At 39.0% G+C, this 27616-nt stretch overlaps 1 protein-coding gene across 3 annotated transcripts; it reads left to right on the forward strand.

Moving 5' to 3' along the window:
- The first annotated feature begins 926 nt into the window (after window positions 1-926).
- On the forward strand, window positions 927-27300 carry mgaa (MAX dimerization protein MGA a). 3 transcript variants are annotated; one of them, XM_016539733.1, is made up of 25 exons: window positions 927-1068; window positions 7459-8608; window positions 9101-10934; window positions 13846-13918; window positions 14021-14131; window positions 14231-14350; window positions 14453-14545; window positions 14662-15302; window positions 15415-15709; window positions 15907-16097; window positions 16301-16405; window positions 16492-16528; window positions 17489-17907; window positions 19067-19316; window positions 19510-19818; window positions 20641-20943; window positions 21706-22454; window positions 22565-22728; window positions 22912-22957; window positions 23069-23188; window positions 23279-23390; window positions 23557-24072; window positions 24172-24297; window positions 24393-24515; window positions 25032-27300. In XM_016539733.1, the coding sequence occupies exons 2-25, from the start codon at window positions 7524-7526 to the stop codon at window positions 25901-25903; spliced, it is 8694 nt and encodes a 2897-aa protein (XP_016395219.1). In that variant the 5' UTR covers window positions 927-1068; window positions 7459-7523; the 3' UTR covers window positions 25904-27300. The 3 variants fall into 3 exon arrangements, with proteins under 3 accessions (XP_016395219.1, XP_016395220.1, XP_016395221.1); XM_016539734.1 differs by having other exon boundaries at window positions 9104-10934; XM_016539735.1 differs by lacking the exon at window positions 19510-19818.
- The last annotated feature ends 316 nt before the right edge of the window (window positions 27301-27616 follow it).

Raw genomic sequence — 27616 nt, forward strand, 5'->3', positions numbered from 1 at the left:
CCAAACTGAAGCCATGTCGTACTCCCACTGGACCACCGATAGTCTTAGATGTCACACAAGGTGAGCCACTATGTTTTTGTATGGCAAGTGCCTTCATATAAATTAGTATCTCTTTCTCAAAAATACTTTTGATCTCTGCAGTGACTCCTCTCTCAAAAAGCCCCACTGTGTGTGTGTGTGTGTGTGTGTGTGTGTGTGTGAAATTGCTCATCCTAGAGATGTATACAGAACTGATATAAATTTCTAATGATGAGATAAAAATCGTTTAATCAAGTAAGAGCCTATTGTATAACGTCTAATGTTAGTATTGCTTCCAAAATGGAATTCCATAAACAATGAAGTGTTTCTTCTTCTTCACTGAGGTGGTCTACCAAATACTGCATTCTCAGGTCAGCAAAATCCTAAAACGTACTGTACATTAATAGCCTATCTCAGTCAAAAGACATTTAACTTGACTAGCTTTATATTGGTCTTTACATTGTTAAACCCCTTCGACCATTATGCAATTGCCCGTCCTCCGACAACGAAAACAAGTAACACCAAACAAACGAGTGGAGAGCATGTTTAATGAAGAACTGTAAGGAATAAAGGTTTTGACGGCAGTTCATTGAAAAAGGGCTTTGGCAGCATCATGAACAAAACGCCTTTGTCTCAAAATCCACGTTTATGATCCCCAAGATGAATCTAGGATGACAAATCTTTGCATTTGTGCCGCTTTGTTTCAAATCAGATTTAAAAGAAAAACGTTTTACGCGACGACCCTTTTTTTCTCTGCGATAATCGTCATTCGAATAAAAACCGACGCAGTGCGAATCGAGGCAGCCATGATGACGTAAACAAAGGCGTTAAGTAAACGCATGCGCAGTACAACCAACAAGCCTCATCAGAGGCAGCGCCTGCGCATGGTAGTCACACGCGGACGAGACGTACTGACGTCACCGCACGCACGCAAACCTCGGAGGGTGAGACGCACGGTGTAATAATGTGAGAAGGGAGAGAGAGAGCAAAACAGCATTAACGAAGACAGGAGAGAGAGTATGCATAATATGCATTTCATATTGACAAAAGGTAACTGTCTAAACCGGATAAAGCTGTATCTGTTAAAGAAATCGAAAACCTTGGCTGAACAAGGGTCTTTTTCGTTGTTACTTCGTGGCCAGAGCAGATCATCTCTCAGCGTGCTCACATCAGATTCGCCCGCCATTCGAGATGTTTCGACGTGCACGCGCCATCCGCGCCAACTTTTAGTTCTCGGGCCTATTAGAGACATGCGCCATCGACGAATATAACTCGACGCCCGTTACACAAAAGGTGACTGAAACTCCATTTCTTGACTTTGAATGGACAAATAGCATTTATGCACGTCGGTGGCAGCCACGTTTGCGCACCCGTGAATTAGGTAAAATAGGCGGTCTAGTCATGCTGTTATGGTAAATTACTAGATCATGAGCCGTCTCGGTATTCATGCGCACGTCGCGTTACAAATGCGTTTTATTATCGTAGATGTCTATTAAAGAGTAGACTTGTTTTGCATTTGCAAAAGCATGGGGCTAGGGTCATTTCATGACATTGTCAATGCATATTTTTATTTAGTGTATTTTCCTTTAATACGTAAAAAATACTTGGCGGTATACTGCACTAAATTATAAATAAACTGTTTCTGAGCGTCTCACATCTTTATCCTCATAGGAAACTATTTGTTTATGATTTATTATAACATATTATAGAATCCTATGCAGCATTTACGCTAATTATTGCATACCAGCCATCTAATTTTAACGTTTCTTTTAATAAATAATAATTTATTTTATTATTGTAACAGTATTTGTATAAGTAAATAGCAAATATGTAATGTAATTAATAATGCATTCAAAAAGTTAAAATATTTTGTCTAAAACTTAAATGTGTTTATTTGCATTTTCGCTTTTCCGTGTGTAAATGGAAGGTGTAGTGTAACACCCACCTTGATGTGCGTGCAGTAAGAAAATATTTAAATAATGCTTACATGGGATGAAGACTTGAGTTACAAGTAGCCAAATAAAAGTTGTTTTATGTTGCATAGACTTTATCCGCTCATGGGGGCTGACATGTTGAGGTCACATAACCAGAGGAATATTAACGCTTATTATTTGGCAGTATGTACATGATGTGAGTGGCCCTTCTTATTAAAAAAAGAAATTATGTTCATCAAATGAGTCCCAGCTTTTAGCAAATTAATCAACTTTTAGCACGTATTTGAGGTAAAGTGTAGCATTGACCACAAATTGGTGAGTTCCCCCATTCTAGAAGTGTAGCGACTAGCGAGTGTAATTACACAGCACAAAGAGTAAAATAATTGGTTGTTGCCTACTCATATTTTAAAAATAAGGTGCCATATTGTGAATATAGTCATTGAGCAGAGTGACTATATTCGCAATGCAGCATGGTCACAATGAACAGTTACTAAGCTAGTAGTTGTTTTCATTAAAGTTATTAATTACCTAGTAATATTTATTTGAACAGCATTTTAAGCAAATTAACATGACATGCTTGCAATTGACATAAGAAGACATTGCTATATAGTAGTTCTAATCAATCAGAATAAGAGTGCATTTATTACAGGCCTGATAGGTAATTGAGTGCATTATATTCATTTGCTTGCATAGTCTATATTTGCTGGGTATTATTATTAAAGTGAGTACTGAGAATTTTAATTCTTTTGAAAAGCAAGTTAAAGATCCATACAGTCATACTCCGTAGTTTTCACAAAAGCTTTCTATAATATTTCTTTAAAATTATTCTGTTCATAACTATGATACATTTTTAGGTAGGTAATTAACTGTCATTTAGGGTGTCATGTTTTAGTACTTTTAAGTTTTTAATAAAATATTCTGGATGAGAAGAGCCAGGCCGAGTCGTGTCACAGGTAGGACAAAACATTGATCTCAGATAGAAATCTCAGTTAAGATTGCGATCCACAACAGTCAGTGTAATCACCATTTACAAAAGTTAATCTATGAGCTTGCAGGAAGATCATAATCTATGAGCTTGCAGGAAGAATGATGTTTATGCAGTTTCTCTGTATGTAGCCTACACTTTATTTAAAGGGGTCATATGACGTTGCTAAAAAGAACATTCTGTTGTGTATTTGGTGTAATGCAATGTGTTTATGCGGTTTAAGGCTAAAAAAATACATAATTTTTCAGATAATGTACATTATTGTTTCTCCTCTATGCCCTGCCTTTCTGAAACGCGTCGATTTTTACAAAGCTCATCAGTCTGAAAAGCGAGGTGTACGCTGATTGGCCAGCTATCCAGTGCGTTGTGATTGGCTGAATACCTCAAGCGTGTGACGGAAATGTTACGCCCCTTAACATACTGTGATGCCGTGTCCCAACGTGACAAGACAAAAACAATAAAACCCATTATAAATGAGCCATTTGTTGCGTCCAGTGGGGACATAATTACTGATTATAATGACACACGTCGGGCTTGAGTGAGAGGAAGCCGGTGGGCTTGAGAACGGCGCGCCCGGCGGATTCGACGAAGGAGCGGGCTTGCGGCAACCACATGTGACGACCCCGGGCTGGACTCCGCTTCGTCCACGGTGAAAGCCGATCTGGCGATCCACAGCGCGAAGTTGATGTATTTCCTCAGCGACCAGCACGGATCAGCTCTAGGCATGACGAAGCGGATATCGTACTCTTTTGGAAGGCCAAACAAAGTAGTTTTGCTTTCACAACGAAACACAGCGTCTCCACGACATGGCGGTGGCAGCAACAATACTACAGCAAGAATAAAAGTTACGCCTTCTTTCTTTGCGTGAACATTTGGGCGGTGTTATGCAAATCTTCCCACACAGTGACGTAGACATGTGGGGGCGTGTTTAAACGAGGCGTTTTAGGAGGGCGTGGACAAGTCTTAACTTTTATAAAGAATATGTGTTTGGGTTTGAGACTTTAGTCTTCGCAACTTTATGGATCATATCTATGCAAGAACAGCTTGTAACACTCCAAAGAGAAAGGAACATTTGAAATTGCATCATATGACCCCTTTAACTAATCGAACATAAAGCATGTACATAATGTATCTTATAGCCTTTTAGGTTTTGCTTGGCTGCAAAATTAATGCAAAATATGTGCACATTGTCCCCATGCTCAGTCAACTGTGACACACCTTTGCAGCTACTTTAATAGCTAATATCATGTCATGACTATGTAGTGCCTGAAAACTCTGTCACACCCAGTATTGTTTACATTTAAAATGTTTTTTTCTTCACTGTAAAGCCCCGTTCACACCAAGAACGATAACTTTAAAGTCCCCATGAAATCAAAATGTAGTTTTTTGGGTGTTAGAATCAATATGTTAGTCTTAAGGTTATCTATAAGCCAGTGTGCTCCAAAACAGTGACAAAATTCGGATTTATAAGATATTAGCATTCAAAGCTTGCAGTTCGTCACTTCCGCCAAAATGGATCAGCGATTTTTTTTTTTAGGTCACCTTGTACTTCAGGTTCTCATCAAATCTTCTGACCAGTCAAATGCTCTAGAATCCGAAGCGCCCGCCCCCTACACTATAAATAGACGCTGAAGCTGCGGCTGAGATTAGTTCACAGTGTAGTATTTCCTGTACAATGAATGGCACGTAGTGCACAATGTATGCGATAGGGAACGATTCAAATGAGGGTTTCACGTTGCATCACGCAAACCATGGCAGCGCGCACAGTCTGATCCGGACTTTGGCTCCGGTCCAGAAACGCGATCGCATGGAGTGGATGCGCGAGTCGGCATATATTAAACACTTTTAAGGCTATGTCCACACGTACACGGGTATTTTTATAAACAGAGTTTTTCAAGCAAGCCAAGCCAACAGGTGGCGATATAATCTCAACCGTAAAGCCTGGTTGGCCAATCAGAAGCCTGAAAAAGTTTCCAGTAGGCGGAGATAACAGTGCATGCTCCGACTTCACAAGCCAAAATTTCCGGTTTCGCTGTCTACACGATAACACTGCAACCAGAGTTTTTGAAAATCTTCACCCTGGCAGGAGTTTTCAAAAATGTTCGGTTTCAGTGACCTGGTGCTGCGTTTGCATGTGGACGAATGGCCAAACCGCATAGAAAAAGCTGCGGTTTTGAAAATACCTGCGTTCGTGTGGACAGGGCCTAAAACCACACAGCCTCAGCATGATTATGATCACTATTTTGTTTTAGTAGGAGTTTCATATTGAATCTAGGGGGTAATCTATTAGACTGTGGCTGTCAAATGCGGCTTTACCGAGCTCAACGGCTCTGGCCAGAGCAGATATACAAACACTGTTGGCTATTTTGAAAAGGGGGCGGGTCTGCTCTATGTCCCGCCCTGTCTTCCTGTTTCTGTTGAAATTACGTCACCACATAGAGTAACGCTGCGTGTTTCAAGGCACTTCAGGGGGCCTTTAAAGATAACTATAAAGATAACGATATTAGCGTCCACACCAGCAAACGATATCGTCTGTAAGCGCACACTGTTGCTTTAAATTCTCGAGCTCGATATAGCAGGATTGATTCTGATTGGCTGTCAATGTTTTTATCGTTCATCAGCTGAAAAAAAATTCTGAAAGTGATTCCAAAGATATCGTTTCTCTGTGCCTTTATCGTTATCGCTGTGGTGTGGACTCTAATATTGAGAACGACTTTTAGAACTGTATCTTTATCGTTATTTTTATAGTTATCGTGCTTGGTGTGAACGGGCCTTAATACTTTCTTATTTTTATTCTTAATTTGAGGCAGTTTTATTAGGGATAAATTAAAACCAAAAATACTTTTTGTACCTGATTCATATTTTATCATTTCTTTAAATCCACTTTTGACAACATATAAAACATGTTGTTATTACAGGTGACCATTAAGCGTCCCAACTAAAAACACTACCACTTTGTTTTTAGGACGATGCAACTAGTGGCACCAAAAGGAGGTGCAAGAATAATAATGATTGTTTCCAAAGAGGTTTCCTTGCTTACGTGCATACCTCCATTTGTCCCCATGTATCTATTCAGTGTACACATGTATAAATCTCATGATCAGAAACCCTCCAAAATTTAATTATTTCTTTGGAAACTAACATGATTCACTTAACTCTCTTTCACCTTTTGGTTTTAGCCCCACTATTTGATGATAGTGAATGAGGAAGTGTCATATTATTTAATGATAGTGAAGTTGCAGTGTTTTGTTTGGTTAGCTAGTCTATTTTGGTGTGGGTAGTGATCAAGACATTGGTTGAGTCAGAGGTTTATACGCTGAACTGTTTAAAAAAACAAAGTATACTGACCAAGTGGTTGAGCCAGACTAGTGGCAGTCAATAAGGACAGTAGGTGAATGTTACTCAAAGGCCCTGTTTCCAGCTGGTATTAATATGCGTTTTTAGTGATCCAATCACAAGTGAGTCAAAACACATCATTGTTTTCAGCTGGTAATACTCCTGTAATTACTTGTGTTCAGATTTTGTCAAGACACTCCTCGTAGCACTTAAATCTGTTTCTCGGGAGCTCCAAGTGTAGCATGTGAATACTACTGAATGAACAAACCAATGTTCCACTGCTTACGAGTGAAAGGGAAATCAGCCGAATGAGGATAAGGAGGGCAGCTGCGATTTTGGTAGACACAACACACCCCAAAATTTAATGTTGACCCCTTTAAAGCAAACCCCTTGTTATCAGATCATAGAAATCAATTTAATACCATGTGGAAAAAGGGCAAAAGTCACTGGTTGCCATGGACTGTTCAAGGTACCGTGACAGTATCTTTTATCAATTCCCCTTCTTAAGGCAGCAGATCCCCATTAAGTGCTAAAAGTATTCTTGGTATCAGTTCCTCCATATATTTACAGTTCCTCTTGACTTGAATGCGACCAAACACCAAGACTTTTCATTTACTGTATTAGCCAGAGGTAGACTGTTCAGGTACAAGGTAGACTGTTCAGGTACAAGGTAGCCCCCTTCATGCAAAGATTCGTTTCAACCCTTCACCTGCCTGTAATTTTTAAGTGTACATGAAGCCTTTGATTAGCTGATTCAAGTGTGTACAAACCCTTCCAGGTGCAGGGTTGAATATGCTTGACTACTATGTCCAAGATATACTTTGTCTAGAACTTACTTAGGTGCCCTCACAAGTATTACCTTGAGGCAAATGTAATAGGCCCTACTTAGAGGGCTATGATGGACAACCTCTTGTGATGTATGTAGTCCACTAAGCACCATTCTTGTGATTCAAACATTTTTCAAGCAGCGTGTAAACAGTTTGACAACAGACAAGGTCATGCATTCCTGGAATGGAATTGTCCTCTCACATATTTATGCAGAGAGGCCAAGCAGGACTGCATCTAACTAGTAGAGGAGTAATCTAATGAGTAACACACAAACTGTAATGTACTTGTTAAGCTTTCCAGTTGCTAGCCTTTAAACATGTTGACCATGCCATGTCATGTATGTCTTGTTTTTTTAAGGATGTAGACCTGATATACCCTGAGGTGAGAGGGTCAGAAGCTTTCCAGATGACTTTGTAACTCCCATGGCCGATACAGAGAAGCAGGGTGCAATGGTGCTTCATGAAGAGGGTGTGACTGCCCCAACACTTGCACTTCCCACTACATCTCCACAGTCCATCTTTGTCGTCCTTAAACAATTGCAGTCTGGTGATAGTGGGAAAGACGAGGGCAGCCTGATGGCAATTAGTGAAGCAAATGAAATGGTGAAATCCTCAGTTGGCTCTGTTCCAACAGGCATCCATCCAACATCATCCACATTTGCAGACACCAACATCATCCAGTCTGAGAACTTGCCAGCAGATGCTAGATGTAAGGGCATCACCGCTACACTGGACAACAACAGTATGTGGAATGAGTTCTATAGATGTCAGACCGAGATGATTCTGACCAAACAAGGTCGTAGAATGTTCCCTTACTGCCGCTTTCGTCTCTCTGGAATGGAACCTTTCCAGAGTTACTTGTTGGCAATGGATATTGTTCCAGTTGATAACTACAGATACAAATGGAGTGGAAAAGGATGGGAAACCAATGGGAAGGCTGAGCCTCATGTTTCACATTTGTTTGTACACCCAGAATCTCCTGCTACTGGCCTACACTGGATGCAATACCCCATTTCATTTTACAGACTGAAACTTTGCAACAACTTGGACCAGGAGGACCATATTATTTTGCACTCAATGCACCGATACCTTCCTCGACTTCATATCATACCTGCAGACAAAGACTCAGGAAATATTCAAGTTGACAGACCTAATGTAATAACTTTATGTTTTTCTCAGACAGCGTTCTTTGCGGTCACAGCCTATCAAAACCTTCGCATCACCCAACTCAAAATTGACTACAACCCCTTTGCCAAAGGTTTCAGGGACGATGCAGTCAATGCTCGATCATCTAAGGCCAAGAATGGAATGTGTACTGAGGAAGCAGAGAGTGAGCTCAAGCTAAGCAGGGAGATGACAACCTTGAATAATTTAAAAACTCTGTTCATGAAGAGAAATGCTGCTGTAAAGGTCAATAAGGATCTGAACGTTCCCAGCACTACAAATGGTGAAAGGAAAGCTATTAATGGCGATGCTCCCGTTGTAGACACAAATGTTCAAAGTTTGTGGTAAGTCGAGTTTTAACAACATAAATTTGTCAAACAGAAGCAAAATATTGCTTTACTATGAATCAAGTTTACACAAGAACCATACTCTATGCAAATGTTTGAATGCTTGACCAACGCATTGTCCTGTTGTGTGTACTTGACATGCATTCTTGCATTACAGTAGCAATAGACCTCAATACTCAATATAGTTACTTTCAGATTTCTGTGCCGTTAAGCTGGCTGTGGTATTATTCAAGTAACTAGCCATAAACATGTTGACAATTTATCTAACGTTCTCAACGAGATTCTCTTCAAGCGGTTGATCCACTATGACATTAGTTGACCAGAAATAGAAAGATGTAGCTGTAACTCAAAGTGTTTGAATTCACATACTTTCATAGTGTGTGTTTAGGCTGTAGCCTGCAAATAAACATATTTTCAGATATGGTACATATTGGCCAATTTTGACAAATATAAAAATTTTCTCTTGTTTTCTCTCCCGTTCTCTGACAGCAGCAAGAAGCGCCCATCGTCATTGGCATTCTCAGACTTCATTAAAGGTGCTCATGTGAAAGTAAAAAGGTTGTCACTCGATAATATCAAGAAAAATGGTGTGGTCTTGCCAGCATCCACAACTTGCACAAGTGAACAAAAGGAAGTGATGGACATATCATCCAAAACAGAAAATATACTACAAGTTGTTAAAGATGAAACCGTGGTAGGTGACATTCACAGATGTAAAAGCACAGAAACCTCCTCAAAAACGGAGTTGAAAATAGATGAGAATAAAACAGAAATAGATGAACACAAAGCTGACAAGATTACATTGCTATCCAGTGACCAAAATAATGAAAAGGGGATTGAGACCCTTTCTTCTCCGGACACTGAAGCCAAGTCTGAAGCAAATACAAAGAAAGCTTTACCACACAAGCGTCCAGAACGTGTACCCCTACCACTCCTTGCTCAGTTTCTTAAACAGAGAAAGTCTAAGACAAGACCTACTACACCAAAACCTGATGTTCCCAGCTCATCCTTAGACTGTGAAAAGTCCTGTGAACCTGTTCTAACCCCTGAAAACTCATCTGCCTTCTTGTCTTCCATCCCTTTTGTTAGCACTAACTCAGATTCACAACCAGTACTTACCTCATTATCTGAAAAAGTTAAATTATCATCATCAACAACAGATGCAAGCAACATAACATTTGAGTCCACTGCGTTATCGTCTCCATCAGCTACTGCATCCCCCGTACCAGCAGAAACACGATTATCTGTTCGATTTTCACCTTCCCTGATTTGCAGTGATCCATTAAATGCCCCAAACACTACCTCTCCCTCCAAACCTGATTATGACCCAACACCTGACAATATCTCTAGTGTGTTTCATAATGCTGATGTTGTTTCTATGCCAGATCTTGACAACACACTCTGGTCTCAGTCAGACATTTCATCTCTCCCTACATGTGACACTGTGAATGACACCTGTTCACAAACTACACCTGAAGTTCACACTGATTCTGCTGACACACCAATTGTCCCCTCTGTCACTACATCTGTTTTTGGTGCTCCATCTAGTACAGACAATAGCGTAATTCCTTTCCAGCAACTTACCTCAATTCCTGATGTTGCTGAGAGTGATTCTATGTCTGATTGCCTGTTAGACAGTTCCAAGGGCTCTTGTACTGAGCTTTTTTTGGAAGAAGTCCCTCAAAACACTCTGTTCACACATGAAGAATCTCTTTCCTTGCCGTTAGACGACCCATCGTCCCCAGCCTTCTCCTTACCCAGCCCAGCTCCTTCTTCTCCTGACCCATTTCCACCAAGTCTATTCTGTGAAAGACCAGTACCTCCTAGAAAGACCCTTGATTCATTTCCAGAAAGACTTTTGGATCGCACAGCTTCTTCCTCTCCCGACCTTTTCCCACTAGGTCTATTCAATGACAGGCCTGTGCCTCACAGAAAGATTCTTGATTTTGTTACAGATATAACTCTGGATGGAACTCTAACATCAAAAGAATCGTTGTCACCAAGTGTCCCCAGTGGGCCAGAACATCCTAGGGAAACAATTGACTTGTTCTTTCAAAGTCAGTGCTCTGATAGAACAGGTCCTCTTAATGACGTGCAGTCTGCTGTTAGTTGTGAGACAAGCGTTTCTGAACACATCATTCCAGAACCAACTAAACAATCCTCTCATGGAAGCACTTTCAAGAAATCTAAGGCAAAACAGAAAAAAACAGGAAAATTGAAGTTCAGTGAAGATAATGATGTGTTCGAAGGAACCATACCTGTTCCAATGCAGCCCAGCCTGGAGGACGTTGAAGGCCGATTGTTTGTCTCCTTCATGTCAAAGGTAACATAAATAACATGTTTATTAACTTTAGAATGTAGAAAGGAAACTTAAAAGCAACCAGCCACCCAAAAATGAAAACTCACCCATATTCCAACAAATCCATATGATGATTGTGGTAAGCTTGATGTCAATGAAGTCATTTGCTTCTGCCTTTCCTGTAAATCGTTATTGACACCAAAACTGGGTCAACGTTTATAAATATATGCCATATTTGAAAATCCAAATCCAAATATAGCTGCAAGCAGCAATTACCGGGGTTCAAGCACTTAAAGCATTTAAGCAAATATGAAAAAAGACAGTACATATTATTTAGCAAGCCTGTAACCACCTAAATCAATGATTTAAAATAACCGTTAAACCAACCGTTAATGGGTTGGTTTAAAAGGGGCTATGTATCGATACTCGAAACCACGATCAGCAATGCAGCGATTGGCTGGCGGCAAGTCAGCAACGTAATGACCTCATATAATTAAAAAAAGACACCGGACGAAAGACTTGACAAATTTCTAGACTATTATAAGGAAACGAACAAAACTTCATAAATGTTAAAATAGATAAATGAAATGTGCACTGTTTTTATTTTATTTGAATTTTTTTACGATTCCCAATTATTTATATTCACGATTTGTAATATTTGTACAGACGTTACATTTTTATTTCAATGTAGCAATTAGCAATTCATTTAATTTGATCTTTGAAACAGATTTGTTATGTGACAGCATTAATTAAAGTTTCAAGGGTCAAGATCATGTTATCTGCATCTTCTGCGCTCCATCAAGCCACTCCCATAATAGCTGTCAGCACTCAAATTAATGCACGACTCTACATTATCTGTATAGCATGTGTGTAAGACTCTACATACAATTATTAAGTAATTATTTTATGACGAATAAATCTTTCAGTGAGTAAAACTGTCTGTAGTATTATAGGCTACACAATATTATTAGCCTATATTATTTTTAAATTAATTTTTAAATGATTATTATTTTTAAATTATTGTCCCTCATGCCAAATCGTCAACAATCAAATAAAGCTAACTTGAGTTGGTGTCGTACGAAGAACGGGCCCCTGGTCTGGTCTCAAAAAGTTTTGAGATTTCGTTTAGGATTTATAGGCTTTTGGGCATAATTGGCAATGCCCCTTTAGAAATGAACCTGTTGTAGTTAACCAAAGAGTACATTTCAATATATTATTGATAACTATGGATCTAGAGAGTCCAAAGAATTGTACTGCAGTGGTTTTGTTGAGATTGAGTGAAAATCCTAGGACTAGTTCACAAAAGTAGTCTTTTTAAATAATCTTGAATATTTTGTGAAATATTTGATTGACAGCAGTGGTCCTAGAAGCAAAGTTGTGCAGAATGAAGAGATCTGTCATATGATATGAAGATCAAGTGTATGTGTGAAAATATGAACATGGTCTGCAATTTAAGGTCATTTACAATTGAAATATTGTTTTAAAAACTTTTGTACTGTTATAGCGCCATCTATGGTCCGATCTCCATGAAACATTGCATGCTTGTTAAGAATCATCTGACACATGTTTTCACTAAGTTTTGTAAAGTTTTGAGTTTTCCTTTAGGTTTTATAGGCTTTTGGGTATATTTGACCACGGCCCTTTTTTAAATGACCCTGTTGTAGCTAACCAAAGGACAAAATTCAAATTTTTTTTTGATAATTATTTATCTAAAAAGTACAGAGATTATTACTGCAGTGGTTTGATCGAGATTGAGCGAAAAACCTAGGACTAGTTCACAAAAGTAGGTTTTTAACATATTTGTGAATATTTAATGAACGATTTGATTGACAGCAATGGTTCTTGAGGCAAAGTTGTGAGTAATTTGATCTATCAAATGATATGCATATTGTGTGGGTTTGTGAAACCCCACGTGATTACAGCGCCATAAAACTCGTTAGCACCAACTAGTGAACATGCCCACTGAGTTTCGTTCCAGTCGACCTCTGTTAACCTTGTCTAATAGGTGCTTAAACTTCTTTGGCCAACGGCAGCCATGTTTTCAGCCAAGACACTGCATACCAATTTTCAAGTCGATCAGACCAACAGTTGCGTAGTTATAGCAGTTTTTAAGTTTTTTATTGGCCCCGCCTATTTCAAATGTTTTGACGTGCCTATGCGACGGAAAGCAAACAAGCTTGTTGATCTTGTGCAGACTGACCACAAGGAGGGTATACATTAACCTCATGAAATATTTTAAATGAGAAAGTAAGAAATTGATCGATGAAAAGAACTTTATTGATATAGAAAACACATATTCAATATAAACACCTCATTACCCACAATTCAGAATAGCTTGTTTGCATGCTATGTCTGAAATGGCATAGCTGCATGTGCCACTGACTGTATATATATTTAAACCTAATGACATTTATCATTATTTTTTCCAGCTAAGCAATTTGTTGACAATACCACAGGGGAGACCAGTTATAGAACAAGAACTATATAACTTATAAGAACTTTTGTTTTTCCTTGTAGAAAAAAAAATAGGTAGAAGGGACTGCTTTCATTTTATATGAAACGGTATGAACGCACGGTTACAGTTTGGTCTGCACGATCAGTTTTAGAGCGGAATAATAATAATAAAAATCCTAAAAATTACAATAGGGTTTCAGCACTACGTGCTTGAACCCCTAATAACTGAATGCATTCAAATGTGATGTGGAGGGGAAGTTTTTTTTTTTTTGTAATGATTTGGAATTTAGCCTGTTCTTCATACAAAGAAATTTTTTGACTTGGAATAATTTTAATTGATGGACAACTCTTACTTTATTTGATTTGCTACTTTAAAATGTTTTAAACAATAGTTTTTTATTTGACCTGGTGTACAGCGCACTTTCTATCAGTACATCCTTGTGGCATTCTGTGTGGTTTATATACCTTCATTTTGAAATAGAAAGCTCTTGAGATTCACCTCGGAGATGATGCCAAATCGGAGGCTGCACAAAAAACCACAGAGAATCCTAATGGTAAGAATTAAATATGCTATCATGGTAAATGTGAAGAAACCACTTTGAAATGACTTAAAGAAAAACATTTTTTATTTATTTATTTATTTTGCTTTTAAACAGGGGCCAGGTATGAAAATGTAGAAGAAAAGATTGAGGAGCTAGAGAAAATCCTTTTACGTGATCTGAAAGTCATGAGGCACAGACAGGTCATTCATCCGGTGCTACAAGAAGGTTTCTGATTTTGAACTTCTTTATAAATATCACAATTGTATTTCAGTACAATATACAACAGTTCAGTAAAGGTTTAATTTAAATTTTCTCTCATCATAGTTGGATTGAAGTTGAATCTACTTGAGCTCACCCTGGAAATTGACCTGCAATATCTGGGTGTGCAATTACCCATACCCCCACCTGTACTCTCGCCTGAAGGAAGTTCAGCATCATCTCAAGGTAACACATATCTTATTAATATTAACAATCAATAAGCAAATAAATCATGCATGAATTATGATTCAGGTTTTCATTGTAATGAGTGCATTTTTCCCTCTGTAGTCCGGTTTGTTTCAAGGACAGGAAAAACCACTGACTTCACCAAAATTAAAGGATGGAGAGACAAGTTTTCTGGCTCAGGAAACACTACTGAAGGTATACCATTTTATCATTTATTCATTAAAAAGAACATGTCTTTAATATGATTTTAACTGTAACTTAAAATGTTGAAATGATGATGCTGCTAAAAGAATATTGCATTTTATTTGCAGGCATGTCAAGCACAGATGCAGGACAGAAGAACCTCGCTGCATTTTGTAGTGACATGCTGGATGAGTACCTGGCCAGTGAGGGCAAACTGATAGATGAACGAGCTGCAACCTTATCCCAGGCTGATGTTACACATGTAGCATACCAGCTACCCACTAAGAGCACTAGTTATGTTCGTACCCTGGATAGTGTACTTAAGAAACAAGTACCAGCTACCTTATCCACAACATCCAAAAAGGTCATGTCAACATTTAAGCCCAAAGAGGAAAATAAATCTAAAAAACCCTTAAAGTCAGGTACAGCAAAGCAAACCAAACCAGTCTTTAGTGTTAACAAACCTGCTTTGTGCTCGAAAAAGCCACAGCAAAACAAGAAATCTAAAAATAAGAAGGAATCCAAGAGTTTGAGTCCTGAAAAGCCTGCTCTTGAAACTGCAGCAGAGGTAGCTTCTAATAAGACTCCCATGGTTGAAGTTTCTGGCTCCACACCATCAAGTTGTGCAGCTGGACGTACTACAGGTTTGCCTAAGGCTTTGGTGAAGCTGATGGATGTGGAAGATGGAGCAGTGTGGGAAGGCAAACATCGTACCTTTATCACAGAAGAAAGGGCAGCCATCGCACTAGCCACTCTTGTCACCGCTGAGGTACTAGTCAAAGTGGAGCTCATCTTAGTGTGTAGTTTGACTATCAGTAATAACAGAATGTTCTTTAAGACACCTTACATTCTTCCTGATCTCTTTTTCTTTCTGTTTTAAGGGGGTATCAAAAGGAAACCCTGATGCCATCAGAATTATAAGACGACGTGCACCACCCTGCCTCAATGTATTCTGTAGGCTTGGCTGTGTGTGTGCCAGTCTGGTTCACTTGAGGCGACATCATCACTGTGGAAAACCACAGTGCATGTTGGGCTGTAGCTGCCTGCGACGCAAAGTTGTTGCACTTAAGACCCCCAAACAGGAGCTAAGTGCAACAGATGAGTCTGAACCTCAGGGAGTGTCAGAGGAGAACAAGGCTAAATGGAAAAAGAAAAACAAAAAGAGAAAGGCTTATGGTCAGTCTATAATTTATTGCAATAGCTGTACTATTATCATTACTAACATTTGACCACTTTGTCTATTATTTTAACATAATATTTTTGTATCTTCCCAATATGCTTGTATTGCTTAAAAATCTGCTTTGAAATGATTTGTATTGAGAAAAGAGCTATACAAATTAAATTAACTGAGTTGTGTTGCCCTCCTCCTGCAGTTCTGACAGATCCGGAGACAGCACCTGAACCGGCTAAGCGTGTGAGTACATTATGGGATCGAAAAAGTGACAGTTCGGATTCAGAAGTTCTTTTCTGTTCTCCTCCTCCAAGAGCTCCCTCTCCAGCACTCTTGTCTCGAGAGCTTCAGCATAATCTGGAAGTCTTTTTCAGTCCTTCAAAACAAAAAAGGGTGAGACATTCAGACTTACATTTTTAGAAGACATTGCAGCCATAACATCCTTATCAATCACTGTTCATTTAAACATGATTTAATGGGTTTACTATTTCAGCAATCGATTCCTTGTATTTCTCATTTTTCATGTTAGCTGAGTTTCGTAAGTTCATTGATGTGTGTACACTTTCATATCCTAAATATTTCCATACTGTATTCAGGTGGAAGAGAGAAATTTGAATATGGCTGAGGACAATATGGAGAACAAGCTTACATGTGCTCGTTCGCGACCGTTTTCCTCTATGTGCCATGATAAACAAAAAATGGTGAGATTCCTACATGAAGGATGGCATATTTTTTGGTATACCATGTGAAAACTTTACACTAACTAAACCTTTTGTCATTTTTGCAGGTTGACCAACACCACATCTCACAGGTCTCTATGCAAGGTCAGTTTTGCCCTAACTGATAATTAGTAAATAGCTGATGTAACCATGGTTTATGCAAACAACATATTGTCAAGTTCAAGGACTTACAAAGCTGGTCCTTAAATTGAAAACTAGGGATGCTCCGATCCCTTACTACTTCCGGTCTGTGTTTGTATATCAGTCTGGCTATGGCGACGGCTACAAACGCAATTAAAGTTAAGCTGTATGATTTACGCAGATTTTGCTTTTCCTATATCCACGGGCGCTGCAGATAATCTGCGGGTCGGGTAATAAAAAATGCATTCTGGTTATTTGCGGGTGGGTCGCGGGTGGATAAAATAAATCATAAACAGTGTTGGGCAAGTTACTCTGAAAATTTAATCAAATTACTGATTACCGATTACTCCTTTTAAAAGTAATCACGTTACTGTTCTGATTACTTTATTTAAAAAGTAATTAGTAATTAGTTACATTACTATTTACGTTACTTTTTTCTCCATGAAATTTATGAAATCCCAGCATACACGCTCCCAATAAATATTTGTTATTAAAACACAAGCATTGACTAGAGCGGCCACGATCAGCTCCCGGTTCCCGTGGAGCCGTAACGTGCTGCAGATATGTGCAGTGAGGCGTAGATCAGCTCTAACGTCACTGAATCTGCTGTTAAAAATGATCCATCCATTCATCATATCATCATGCAAAACATACTCGACAAATAGCGAATTTTTCATTGTTTCTTGAAATGTCATAGCATTTCCACACCGGCGATGACATGACTGTGGCGCCAAATCATTTATGTCCCCACGCATCATGTACGTCATCACGCGTTGATGTCATCAAATTGTGATCGGTTCGTGAGATCGGCCAAGTGTAGTCAGTACCTATCGAGTCATAAAATGTGATTATCTGCCGATACCAATCTCCGGCCGATCGATCGGAGCATCCCTATTGAAAACCCTATTTTCCTTCTGCTCACAGATATTGAGGAGGGTGAGCTTGTACCTCTTAATTTGTCTGGCCCTGCCAAGCGGCTTGAGATCATATCTGAATGCAGTTGGGCTAGTACGGACACCAGAAATTACATTATGCAGATTGTTTGTGAGCACATGGCTCAGGATCGTTTGAAGCATCCTTTCTGGATTGGCAAGTACTTCATTCAGCCAGTCTCCAAGACTCTACAAGAGAAAGAGGATGGTTCTGTCGATACATACAAAGTCATCATCTCTCAACCTGCGGAGAAGAAAACAGAAGATGAGAAGGTTACGCAAAACAAAGCTGAGCTGAAAAAGGATGTAGAAAAGAGTGAGGTGAAAGGTCTGCCCTTCCTCTCCAGGTGTTGCCCTGCAGGCTTGCTCAAGGCTGAGAAAAAAGCACCTGATGCTCCAGGACGGATAATGGTATGCATGAAGTTATCTGATAAAACCATTTAGATGTATTTAAAGCTGCAGTCCATAACTTTTTTTTGGTAAAAAATTATCAGAAATCAATGTTTGAGCAAGTACATAACCAGCCAGTGTTCAAAACTATTGCCTTACTTTAGCCCGATTCACAACGGTTAGCTTATAATAATGTTTTCTAATTTGAGTGGTACGGGTAGGTTTTCGCGGGAAATTCGAGCATGCTGCCGCGTCATTACGTCACGTCTGTAAACATTAAAGAAGTTGTCCCGGCTACTATCGCATGTGAGGATCCTGCAGGTGGCGGATCGTTTATAACCTTTTCTCACAGCAGCTAGAATAATTACATGTATCATTCTGATGGCGGATTGTAATCCAGAAAGGATTGTGTTTATGAAATACATGTGAACGAAATTAAATTATATTCCAGTTTTAAATGTGCTTCTGATTACAGATAGCCTGGGATTAAACAAGATTTGTATTTTAAAGACAACCAGTTCGAAGGGAGCATAATTTGCTTTTTGGGTTAAAATAATTTCTTAATATGAAATTCGAATGGTAGGACAATTAGATTAGACTGTGCAGAAATTGAAATCTACACACAATATACACTATAGGCAATACTGATGCTGTTAACATTAATAATTTGAGAATAAAGTATAACAATAATAATTTGTATGGTTTGATGTGATCTGAGCTAACCGATCACCATTGGTAAAAATCACCATTGGTAACGCGTTTTATTGTAATGCTTTTTTTGGTCAGAACAAACGTGGCAGACTTGTTACTTGTTCAGATGACAATATACGGTGAAAATTCTTATTTGGGTCATATATTCCAAGAGGTAGGCTAGAATCTGTGATTGCGAAGTACAGTAAATATCCACACCGGTGCGGTGACTAATGTTTTGAGGAGTATGTGTGGCAGTCCCACACATACTCCTCAAAACATTAGATTCAGCCGCGCTGGAGCCATGCCGGCGCACAACCCATGCAAGTAAGATAATTCTGCAAACAGCTGCAATTGCAGGTTTTCAAACAGAGATGGCGACAAAGAGGCAAAACTTACAGACTGCAGCTTTAAATTAACTTTGAGTTATGGTTATTTTCGAATGGACTAGAACTTGACCTTTGAAACCTGTGATCAATTGTTCTTGCAGGTTAATGGAAAGACATACCCACAAGCCAAATTAGAGCTGGGGAAGATGGGAGCTTTGCACCCTGCCAACAGACTGGCAGCTTATATTACAGGGAGAATATGTCCAGTCAGTCAGTCTGGACCTAACGTGGTAACAACATCAACTGTTACAAAGGCCTCTATCAAATCCGTTCCGGTCTCGACTGTGTCCACAATAACCACAGTTACAAGCACGTCTGCTTCTACAGCCAAACCGCTCATCAAGTCTGTAGGTAAGTCAAGGAAAGGTTCACAGTTTTACCTCTAAACATTTTGCTCTCAAGGTTATTGACCAAAATATTGGACATCCAGTATATTATTGAGCAGTGTGTAACACTGTTTCATTTATGCAGCTTTACTGCATGTGAATATGCATATAACTTAAGTAGCAGATTTAACCTGCTCCTTAATTTGTTTTTTGCACAGTGACCAAGCCCCCAGTGGGAAAGGTCTTCACCCAGTTTGTGGTCAACCACATCAACTCTCAAAATCTGACCAACACTAGCACCTCACAATTACAGCCTTCCATTCCAAAAATTGTCATCCCCTCCTCCATGTTGATGATTGGCAGAGAGGCTGGGGCTCCTGGGGTGGCTCTTTCTCCTGTTAAAGCAGGCTTGGTTACCCAGGTGTCTAAGCCCTCAGACTCCACAGGTAGCGCCAGTTTTCCCACTGTATCAAAAGTCCAAGCCCCTGCCATCACCATCCTCAATAAATCACCCAGCCTCCCTCTGGGTAAGCCTGGCTTCCTTGGTTTGCCATTGTGTGTCTGTGCTTGCCCCTCCAACAAAACCTTGGCCATGCATCTACTGGGAGAATTTAACATACTTGGCCTTCATATGGGTCTGTGCTTGTGATTTAGAGCTTGCTGCAGCTTAAATGTATGATGCTGGATCATCTTCCTATGTTTTGTGTACCCCTCCCATGGTCGTCTTTTATCATCATTTGTGACTGCTATTGTAAATTAAATATTTCATGTGCTTCTATTGATGCCAAACTTCAACAAAACCTTTTTTGATTTTGACATGACACATTATATCTTAACGTTAGATCTTTCCCTTGCACAGATAGAGATTTAAAGATGTGTGACACCATGTTTACAGTGGTAAAAAAAATGTGAATTTATATTGATTTATTCAGCATTGTGAAATATATGGTAATTGTTGAGCATGGTCTGATTAACTTGTTTAAAGCAAAGCAACCAGTCACACATTTTCAATTACCTGGTAATTTGTGGTCATATAAGTTTCATAGACCATTTGCAATGCAACTGAGGTGAGCATTGTTCGGCTTGATTGTAAATGCACCGTGACATTGTGCCAGCTACTAATGGAAATACAGCGACCAGTGTGAATGCTCCTTATATTTTTCATATTATATTAGCAGATTTGCTATTGTGAATATAATGTGTCACCGTCATCATTCGTTTTGATTATGGGCTAGTTTGGTTCTTTGGGGCTACTGACTTTATATGCTTCACAGTGTCCTTGAATAATTTCACCAAGCCGCCAAGTCCAACGTTTAAGTTGCCATAATAAATATTTTCCCTATTTTCAGGTGGGTCTGGTCTAACCCCAGCAACCACTGTCTCTTCACCTGGATCGACCACTCCTGGAAAAAAGAAAGTTTATATCACAGTTATGTCCCGTAGTACAGGCCTCACCAGTAGTGGTCCAAGGTTTACAAAGCCTGTCACACAGACTCGGCCCCCACAGACCCAAAACCAAAAGGTGCTGCTTCAGGTGGTGAAGACCGCTGATGGCAACACATTGTACCGTAATCCTAATGGCCAGCTATTGCAGTTGGTGCCTTTAAGTCAAATCAAAGCCATCAAACCCAACCTCCTATCTCAAGGCCAATGTAAGTGGTTTCTTTAATACCATATTAATTGGTTCTGAAAAAAACCCTGTGAATATAGATGTTTAACATTTACACATTTGGTACACACTTTTATCCAAAGCCACTTTGCATTCAAGGTGCGCATTTACATTTTGGCAGTCCTTGCTTTCTCTGGAAATCGAACCCATGACATTGGCGTTGCTTGCGTCATAATCTATTGCAGGGGTGGCGAACTCCAGTCCTGGAGAGCCGCAGCCCTACTGAGTTCAGCTCCAACAATAATTAAAACTCACCTGCCTGTAGCTTCCTAGTAACCGTTCAGACCTTGATTAGCTTCTTCAGATGTGTTTGATTAGGGTTGAAGCAAAACTCTGCAGGGCTGCGGCGCTCTAGGACCGACGTTCGCCACCCCTGCTCTATTGTTTGAGCTACAGAAACGCATATAAGCCTTATATTTAGTTCAATAATTATAACTAAATAAGTAAAGCTGTTATAAAACAGTTAAGAAAATTAAAAACAGGTTATGAGCACATTTAGCCATTTTGTTAAACATGTAAACTAAAAGTGTTTTCGAATAGCATTTAAATTCACTTTTAGTGGTTTAATTTGTTAGTGTTTTGCTGGCAAACAGTGTTTAATATCAAAATTCATGTGGTCATTTTTGCACCGCATGGTCTAAAGATTATTCTACTCGAGTTCATAAACTTTTTTGGAGAAATAGCAAAACAAATGTGTGCTTATCCCCAAAAGACATTATATTAATTATGTTTTTTTCCCCTGCAGCCACCTTTATCCGTTTGCCCGCACCTACTGCAGTCAATCCAAAAAAGCCTCAGGGTGGCAGCGCCACCATAGTCAAATCTTTCAGCCCAATACCACAAACGCAGACAAAGCCTGCTGTCACTGTACCAGTCTCTACATCTTCATCTATGAGTGCCAAGCCAGTCCCACTCACTTCATCCAAGGCAGTCTCATTGAGCAGCATTCCTTCTACCCTTAAAGTTGTTCCAGGTTTTCTGGGACAGTCTGGCACTTGTACATTGAGAATTCTCCCACCACATCCTGTTCAAAACACTGGAATTATCGCTCCAACGTCCTCCCCTGTCCTCCCTCAGAGTGGCTTTACATTGCTTAAGCATGGAAGTTCAACGCTATACAACCAAGACTCCACTAAGTCTGAGACCGCTATTTCTGTAAGCTCAGTTTCAACAGAGGAGGCAGTCGGTCATGTCCATAACCAATCTGAGATGGATCCTTCTAAACAAAATAGATGTGACGGTTCTGAACGAATAGCAGAAAATATATCCGAGCTTCCATCTTCTGGTGCCTCCTTTCCAAAACCCAGCCAGTTTTCTGGAGGTGGTTCAAGTTTGGCTGAGACTGGTAACAAAGCTAATCCCAAAGTGACAGAAAAAGATTTTGACATGGCTCCAGTTTCTGACGAGGAAGAGATTGGTTCGGATGTAACCGAATTAACTGATGACTCTGACCTGTACAGTGATGATGACCGAGAAGATACATACAGTTGGAGTGTAAGAGCTTTGTAATTTTGACTCTTTTTACCTTTTCAGAATAATTTTATGTATATTAACAAACTGTTATATTGCTTGTTCAGGCTAGTTCTATTTTTCCTGTTATCCAGGGTTCTGATCAAGTGGAGAGGATGTTGGATACAGATGGTTTGGGCTCTGAGATTAAAGATTTTGCAGAGGTGGTGGTTGATATTGAGACCATTGAAGAGTCTGCCGAGGAAAACAGTATTGCCAAATTTCGGACATCTGCATTGAGGCGGAATCAACATCTAAGGTAATACACGCCTGATTAACGTCTGATTATGTAGAAGTGTGGTTTGCATTATTTTGATGTTTTATTTTGTTATTTGACCTGATCCACATCTACACTACGAACACATCTGGAAATAGATGCTTTGCTTATGAAAATGAACCAATTTCTGTCCTCAAAATTACATTACTTTTAAATGTTTTGCAGTAACCGGAAGCACATTCATAATGAAAGTTTGGAGGTGAAGGTCAGGGTAAGTTTTATCCAGGGTTTAGTTTTTTCAAATGGCTGATCCAACCCTTTCTCTGTGTTTTGTAACATGTAATATATTTCATGCATTGTATTATAAAACCTCTTTGTGCAGAGAGTGAGGCTGGAGAGAATAAGGCGCCGCACACTTAAAGAGTGCTTTCTTAAACTTCAGGCAACACTCGGAAAGCCTTCAAAAAATTTTGAAACCTCCAAAATGAGAATCCTTACAATGGTTTGTTGTTGGTTTTGCTTCATTTCATGCTTGTAAGCACGTTGAAAATATTGTTTGTGTTATGTCATTTTATTTTTTTTTACTTTGAAGGCTCAAAAAGAGATTGAGTCCCTGGTTAAGCAGGATGACCGCTTAGTAAAAAAAAGACAGAGACTGCAATTTAAGAGACAACGTTACCTACAGACACTTTCACTATTGTGTGGTAAGGCAGTCCTTCAGACTGTGGAATAATTTTTTTCTTGCACACAAGTTGTTATAACAGATCAGCAACATCATATTTGTGATATATTTTTATATTATGAGATATAATGCGGATGCTTGAGCATCTGTGTTTTGCTAACAAATAGTATATCTGTTTTTGTCCACAGACAAGAGTACAGAGTCCATCAGTCAGAAGCTTAATGAAATTATTGCTAAACAAAAAGCCATGGAAACCCAGTCTAAAGCAAAAGAGATGAAGTCCCAGCTGAATGAGGCAATGCCCAAACCTAAACTAGCTGATCTTGGAAGTAAACAGAAAGGTTTAGCATACCAGAACAAATTGAAAGATGTTCCCGAACCCACCTATTCTCCCTCCAAACCGATGGACTTGAGTATTAAAAAACAAAAAAGCCTGGAAAATACTGAAAGTGCTTCCAAATCTGCATCAACAGCCTCACCTGCAAACCTCGATAGCAGCAAAAACACTCTTAAAACTCAGGATAAAGAGAAAGGTAGCACATCTAAACCTTCTCAGCCATCTTTTAACTCCAGTCCACAAAAGAAACCTGTCTCTGTCCCAAGTCCTAAAAAACATTCCTCAATACCACGCGAGAGAATGCGGCCAAACATTCTGTCCCGTGCTTCATCCCAGGTGATACAAGGAGAGCCTCTTTTAACTAATGGTTAGTCAGAGAAGAAAACATACATACATGTGCCATGTTGACTTGACTTGGTTGGAACTGGTTTTTGGATGTTCACACTTTTCGATGTTTCTTGTTTAGTGTGTATACCTCAAGTATTCCCTCTGATGAGTACCATGGTTCCATGCAATCAAATCATAACCATAAACAACCCACTTCAACCAATTGGCATCACCTCAGTAGGGACACAGCAATCATCCACACCAGGTGTGTGTCTGAATAGGTCAAAGACGATTTTAAAAATGTTATGTATAAAGTAAGTGATATTGATAACAAACATTGTGGTCTCTTTTTTTAACTAGGTGTAGCATCTGTGTCCATAGTTCCTGCAGTATCTCACCCGGTTCGAGTGGAAAATCCCCTTCCATTATTGCAGCCTCAGTTTATCAAAATTACAAACAGTCCTGTTAACATTAACACACAAGGTAAGTTTCCTTGGCTGATATAGTCATATTTATTGAATCACATTATTTATTTTTCATAAGCTGACTACAAGTCTGTTTTCGCCAATGAATAAAAAATAAAAGGTAATTGTGACACTTTCTCACAATTCTGACTTTTCTTTCTCTCAACTCTTGACTTTTTTCCTCAGAATTGTGTGATATAAACCTGCAATTCTGAGAAACAAAAGCCACAGTTCTGAGAAATAAAGTCAGAATTGCGAGTTTATATCTCGAAATTCTGACTATAGCGTAATTGTGAGTTATAAAGTCAGAATTGTTAGATATAAACTAGCTATGACTTTGTAACTTGAAATTTCAAGTTTTTATAAGTCGGAATTGCTAGTTATATCTCGCTATTCTGACTTTCTAAGAATTTTGAGGAAAAAAGTCGCAATTACCTTTTTTTTTTTTTTTTATTCAGTGGCGGAAATGGGCTTCCATACTTCAGTGATATTCATATGAGTAAAATTTCTTTAATTTACAATGCCTCATTTTCAGTGGATTCCGCCAACCTTCCAAATATCACCAATGTTATTTCTCTGGTTCCACCGGCAGAGAATCTGGTAATACCACAGAAAGTTGTGGAAGATACATCTGTTGTCCTGGCACAGCCAACATCTGTCCCTGCACCTGTGGAAAATCAGCAGTACCCCTCAGATGTTAAAATTCCAGATTTAGAGGAAAGGTCGGTTGTGGATGAGCCCAAACAACCTGTTGGAGGAGATGAGAACAGTGCATCTGTTACTTCATCCAACCAGGAAGGATTGGACAAGAAAGGTCCGGATGACAGCAATGATCCTGAGGATGAAAATCTACTGTCTTTGTTAGACGAACTTGTTCTCCTTAGCCAGCAGCTGAGTAACGAAGATGAAGATCAGAGAATTGTTGTGCCAGGTGAAGTACAGACATGTTCGGACAAGCAGGCAGATCTAGAACGGGATGATGACCGTGCTCTCAGTCCCTTGTTTCTAACTCTGGATGAAGATCTAATGTCTCCAGACTCTAAAGATGAAATCGATATCCCACCCAAAGTGGATGACTTGGTCAAAGTCATTTTTGGATCAGATTCACCTTCGGTTTCATCCGAATCTGGGGTTGCACCATCAACAAATGTTCAAAGTCCACAAGCCCCAGCGTGCAGCGTTAAAGGTGATGCCCCTACTCTACCACCTCTGTTGCACATGAAAGTTGCATGTGAAGCTGCATCAGGTCAGTCAGCCAATGAAGGGACCAGTGTGGCATGGCGGCCAATGCCTAAACTGGTTCCTCTTGGGTTAAAGGCTCAAGATGCTGTCGTGAATAAGGTTACCGGCTCCCCAGTTTTCAAACCGGACTCAAATGAGGAAGACGTTCATAGACCTCAAATGTGATCTACCTATCTATGAATCAGGTATAGCTGCTGCTCACGTTTAACATGTTTATGTACAAAATAGGATTTTTAAAAAATGTATTTATTGTTTGTTTGCTGTGTAAGTCCTGCTGCCGTGGGCACCACCTATTGTGCCTCTGGTAAATCCAAAGATGTTTTGTTTCATTCACTTTTTGTTTTGTTTTTTGAACACTCAAACTACTAGACCAGCAAGGTATCTGACTGGTTTTGCTAGCAATTGTGTATCCACTCTTTGTGGCAATAGTTGTGAAAGAAGCCGTTTACTCATTCTAACCTCCATATTGGAGCATGTTTTTCTTTCCCATTGGAGTTCAAAAAGAAAATAAAAAGAAAACATTTACTTGATCGTTAAACATAGGATTGTTTCTCCCTTAGCACAGTGAAGGTGAAGCTGATCATAATTGTTTGCAATGGGAATTTTGTGGGATCATTAGGGCTGTTTTCCAGGTGACCTTTTAAGGAATAAATAATTTTGCCCAGTGACTTTTAACAGTAAGGCCACTTCACCCTTGAATTTATCTGCTAATGAGATCAGGCAAATGTCATTGTCTTTGCATCTAGATGAAACTTACACCACTGTTGATTAAACCCATTACATCAATGCATGTTAAGGCAATAATAGATGTTAAATTCACTACAAACAGTCTGTGTTCTTGTTACAGAAAAGCTAGCTTATATACACGAAACTTTATATCTTATGTTGAGTGCCTTTCAAAAGGTTCTTCTATATGCATATTGAGACGTAGGATTGTTGTCTTAGGGAATAGTAAACTTATAACAATAGCATTAAGAGCTTAGGAATAAAAGAATGACAGTGTGTACACTTCTGAGGTTTATTCTGATGTGTTAGTACTGCAGTTTTAATTCTTGTGTCTTTTTGTTTGTTTTGCAAGTAATAGGTGAAGTTTAAATGCAGTAAGTTTATTGCATTTGAGCCTTTTAGTTGTGAAACCCTATTTTCATATTCCCCACCTCAATAGAAACATAAATTACAATGTCTGAAACATTTTAGTGTTGTAACGCAATTGTCACGCATCAAGAGAGGCGGTTAACTTTAAGAGATCCCTCAGTTTGAGCTTAAAATGTAGTAATCACTATGCAATTGTTTTGCTTTATATTTAGATAAAACAGGTACAGACAAACTACATAGGAACATTAAAAGCTACATAAAACGAGATGCAGTCACTGCTTATGTTCGTGTATATATTTAATGCTACACTGTTTATTTTGTAAATGTTAGCTTGTTAAAAGTCTGTATATTGGCTGATATAACCTTTCTTGGTTATTGTAAATATGTAAAATCGATTCGTTTTTGTTAGTCTGCGAACTGTTAAAATACTTACTTTTTTATATGCTATAAATCAGTGCTCTCACCTTCTTTGTAAAAGAGATGAATATGTCTTTTTGAGTCAATAAAAATTTACACAAGTCTGTGAAAAGTTAATGTTTTTAAAATGTACATTAACATTCATGATTTTAGGCATTCTGGTTGATTAAAAAAAAAAACAAGATTAAAAAGATGTCCTTTTCATTCTTCTTTATACCATGGCTTAGTCTAAAATGTGCTCCTTCGACTTCAAATGTGTTGAGTTTTTTGTAGATAGTTTTTATTAGAATGTCATTTTACATTTGCCAATTAGCGGTTGAGCAAATTCTGCTGTTTAATACATAATACAATAATGTAATGATGAAA

Source organism: Sinocyclocheilus rhinocerous, unplaced genomic scaffold (genome assembly GCF_001515625.1).
Source record: "Sinocyclocheilus rhinocerous isolate Xijiao unplaced genomic scaffold, SAMN03320098_v1.1 scaffold1268, whole genome shotgun sequence".
Classification (NCBI taxonomy): domain Eukaryota; kingdom Metazoa; phylum Chordata; class Actinopteri; order Cypriniformes; family Cyprinidae; genus Sinocyclocheilus; species Sinocyclocheilus rhinocerous.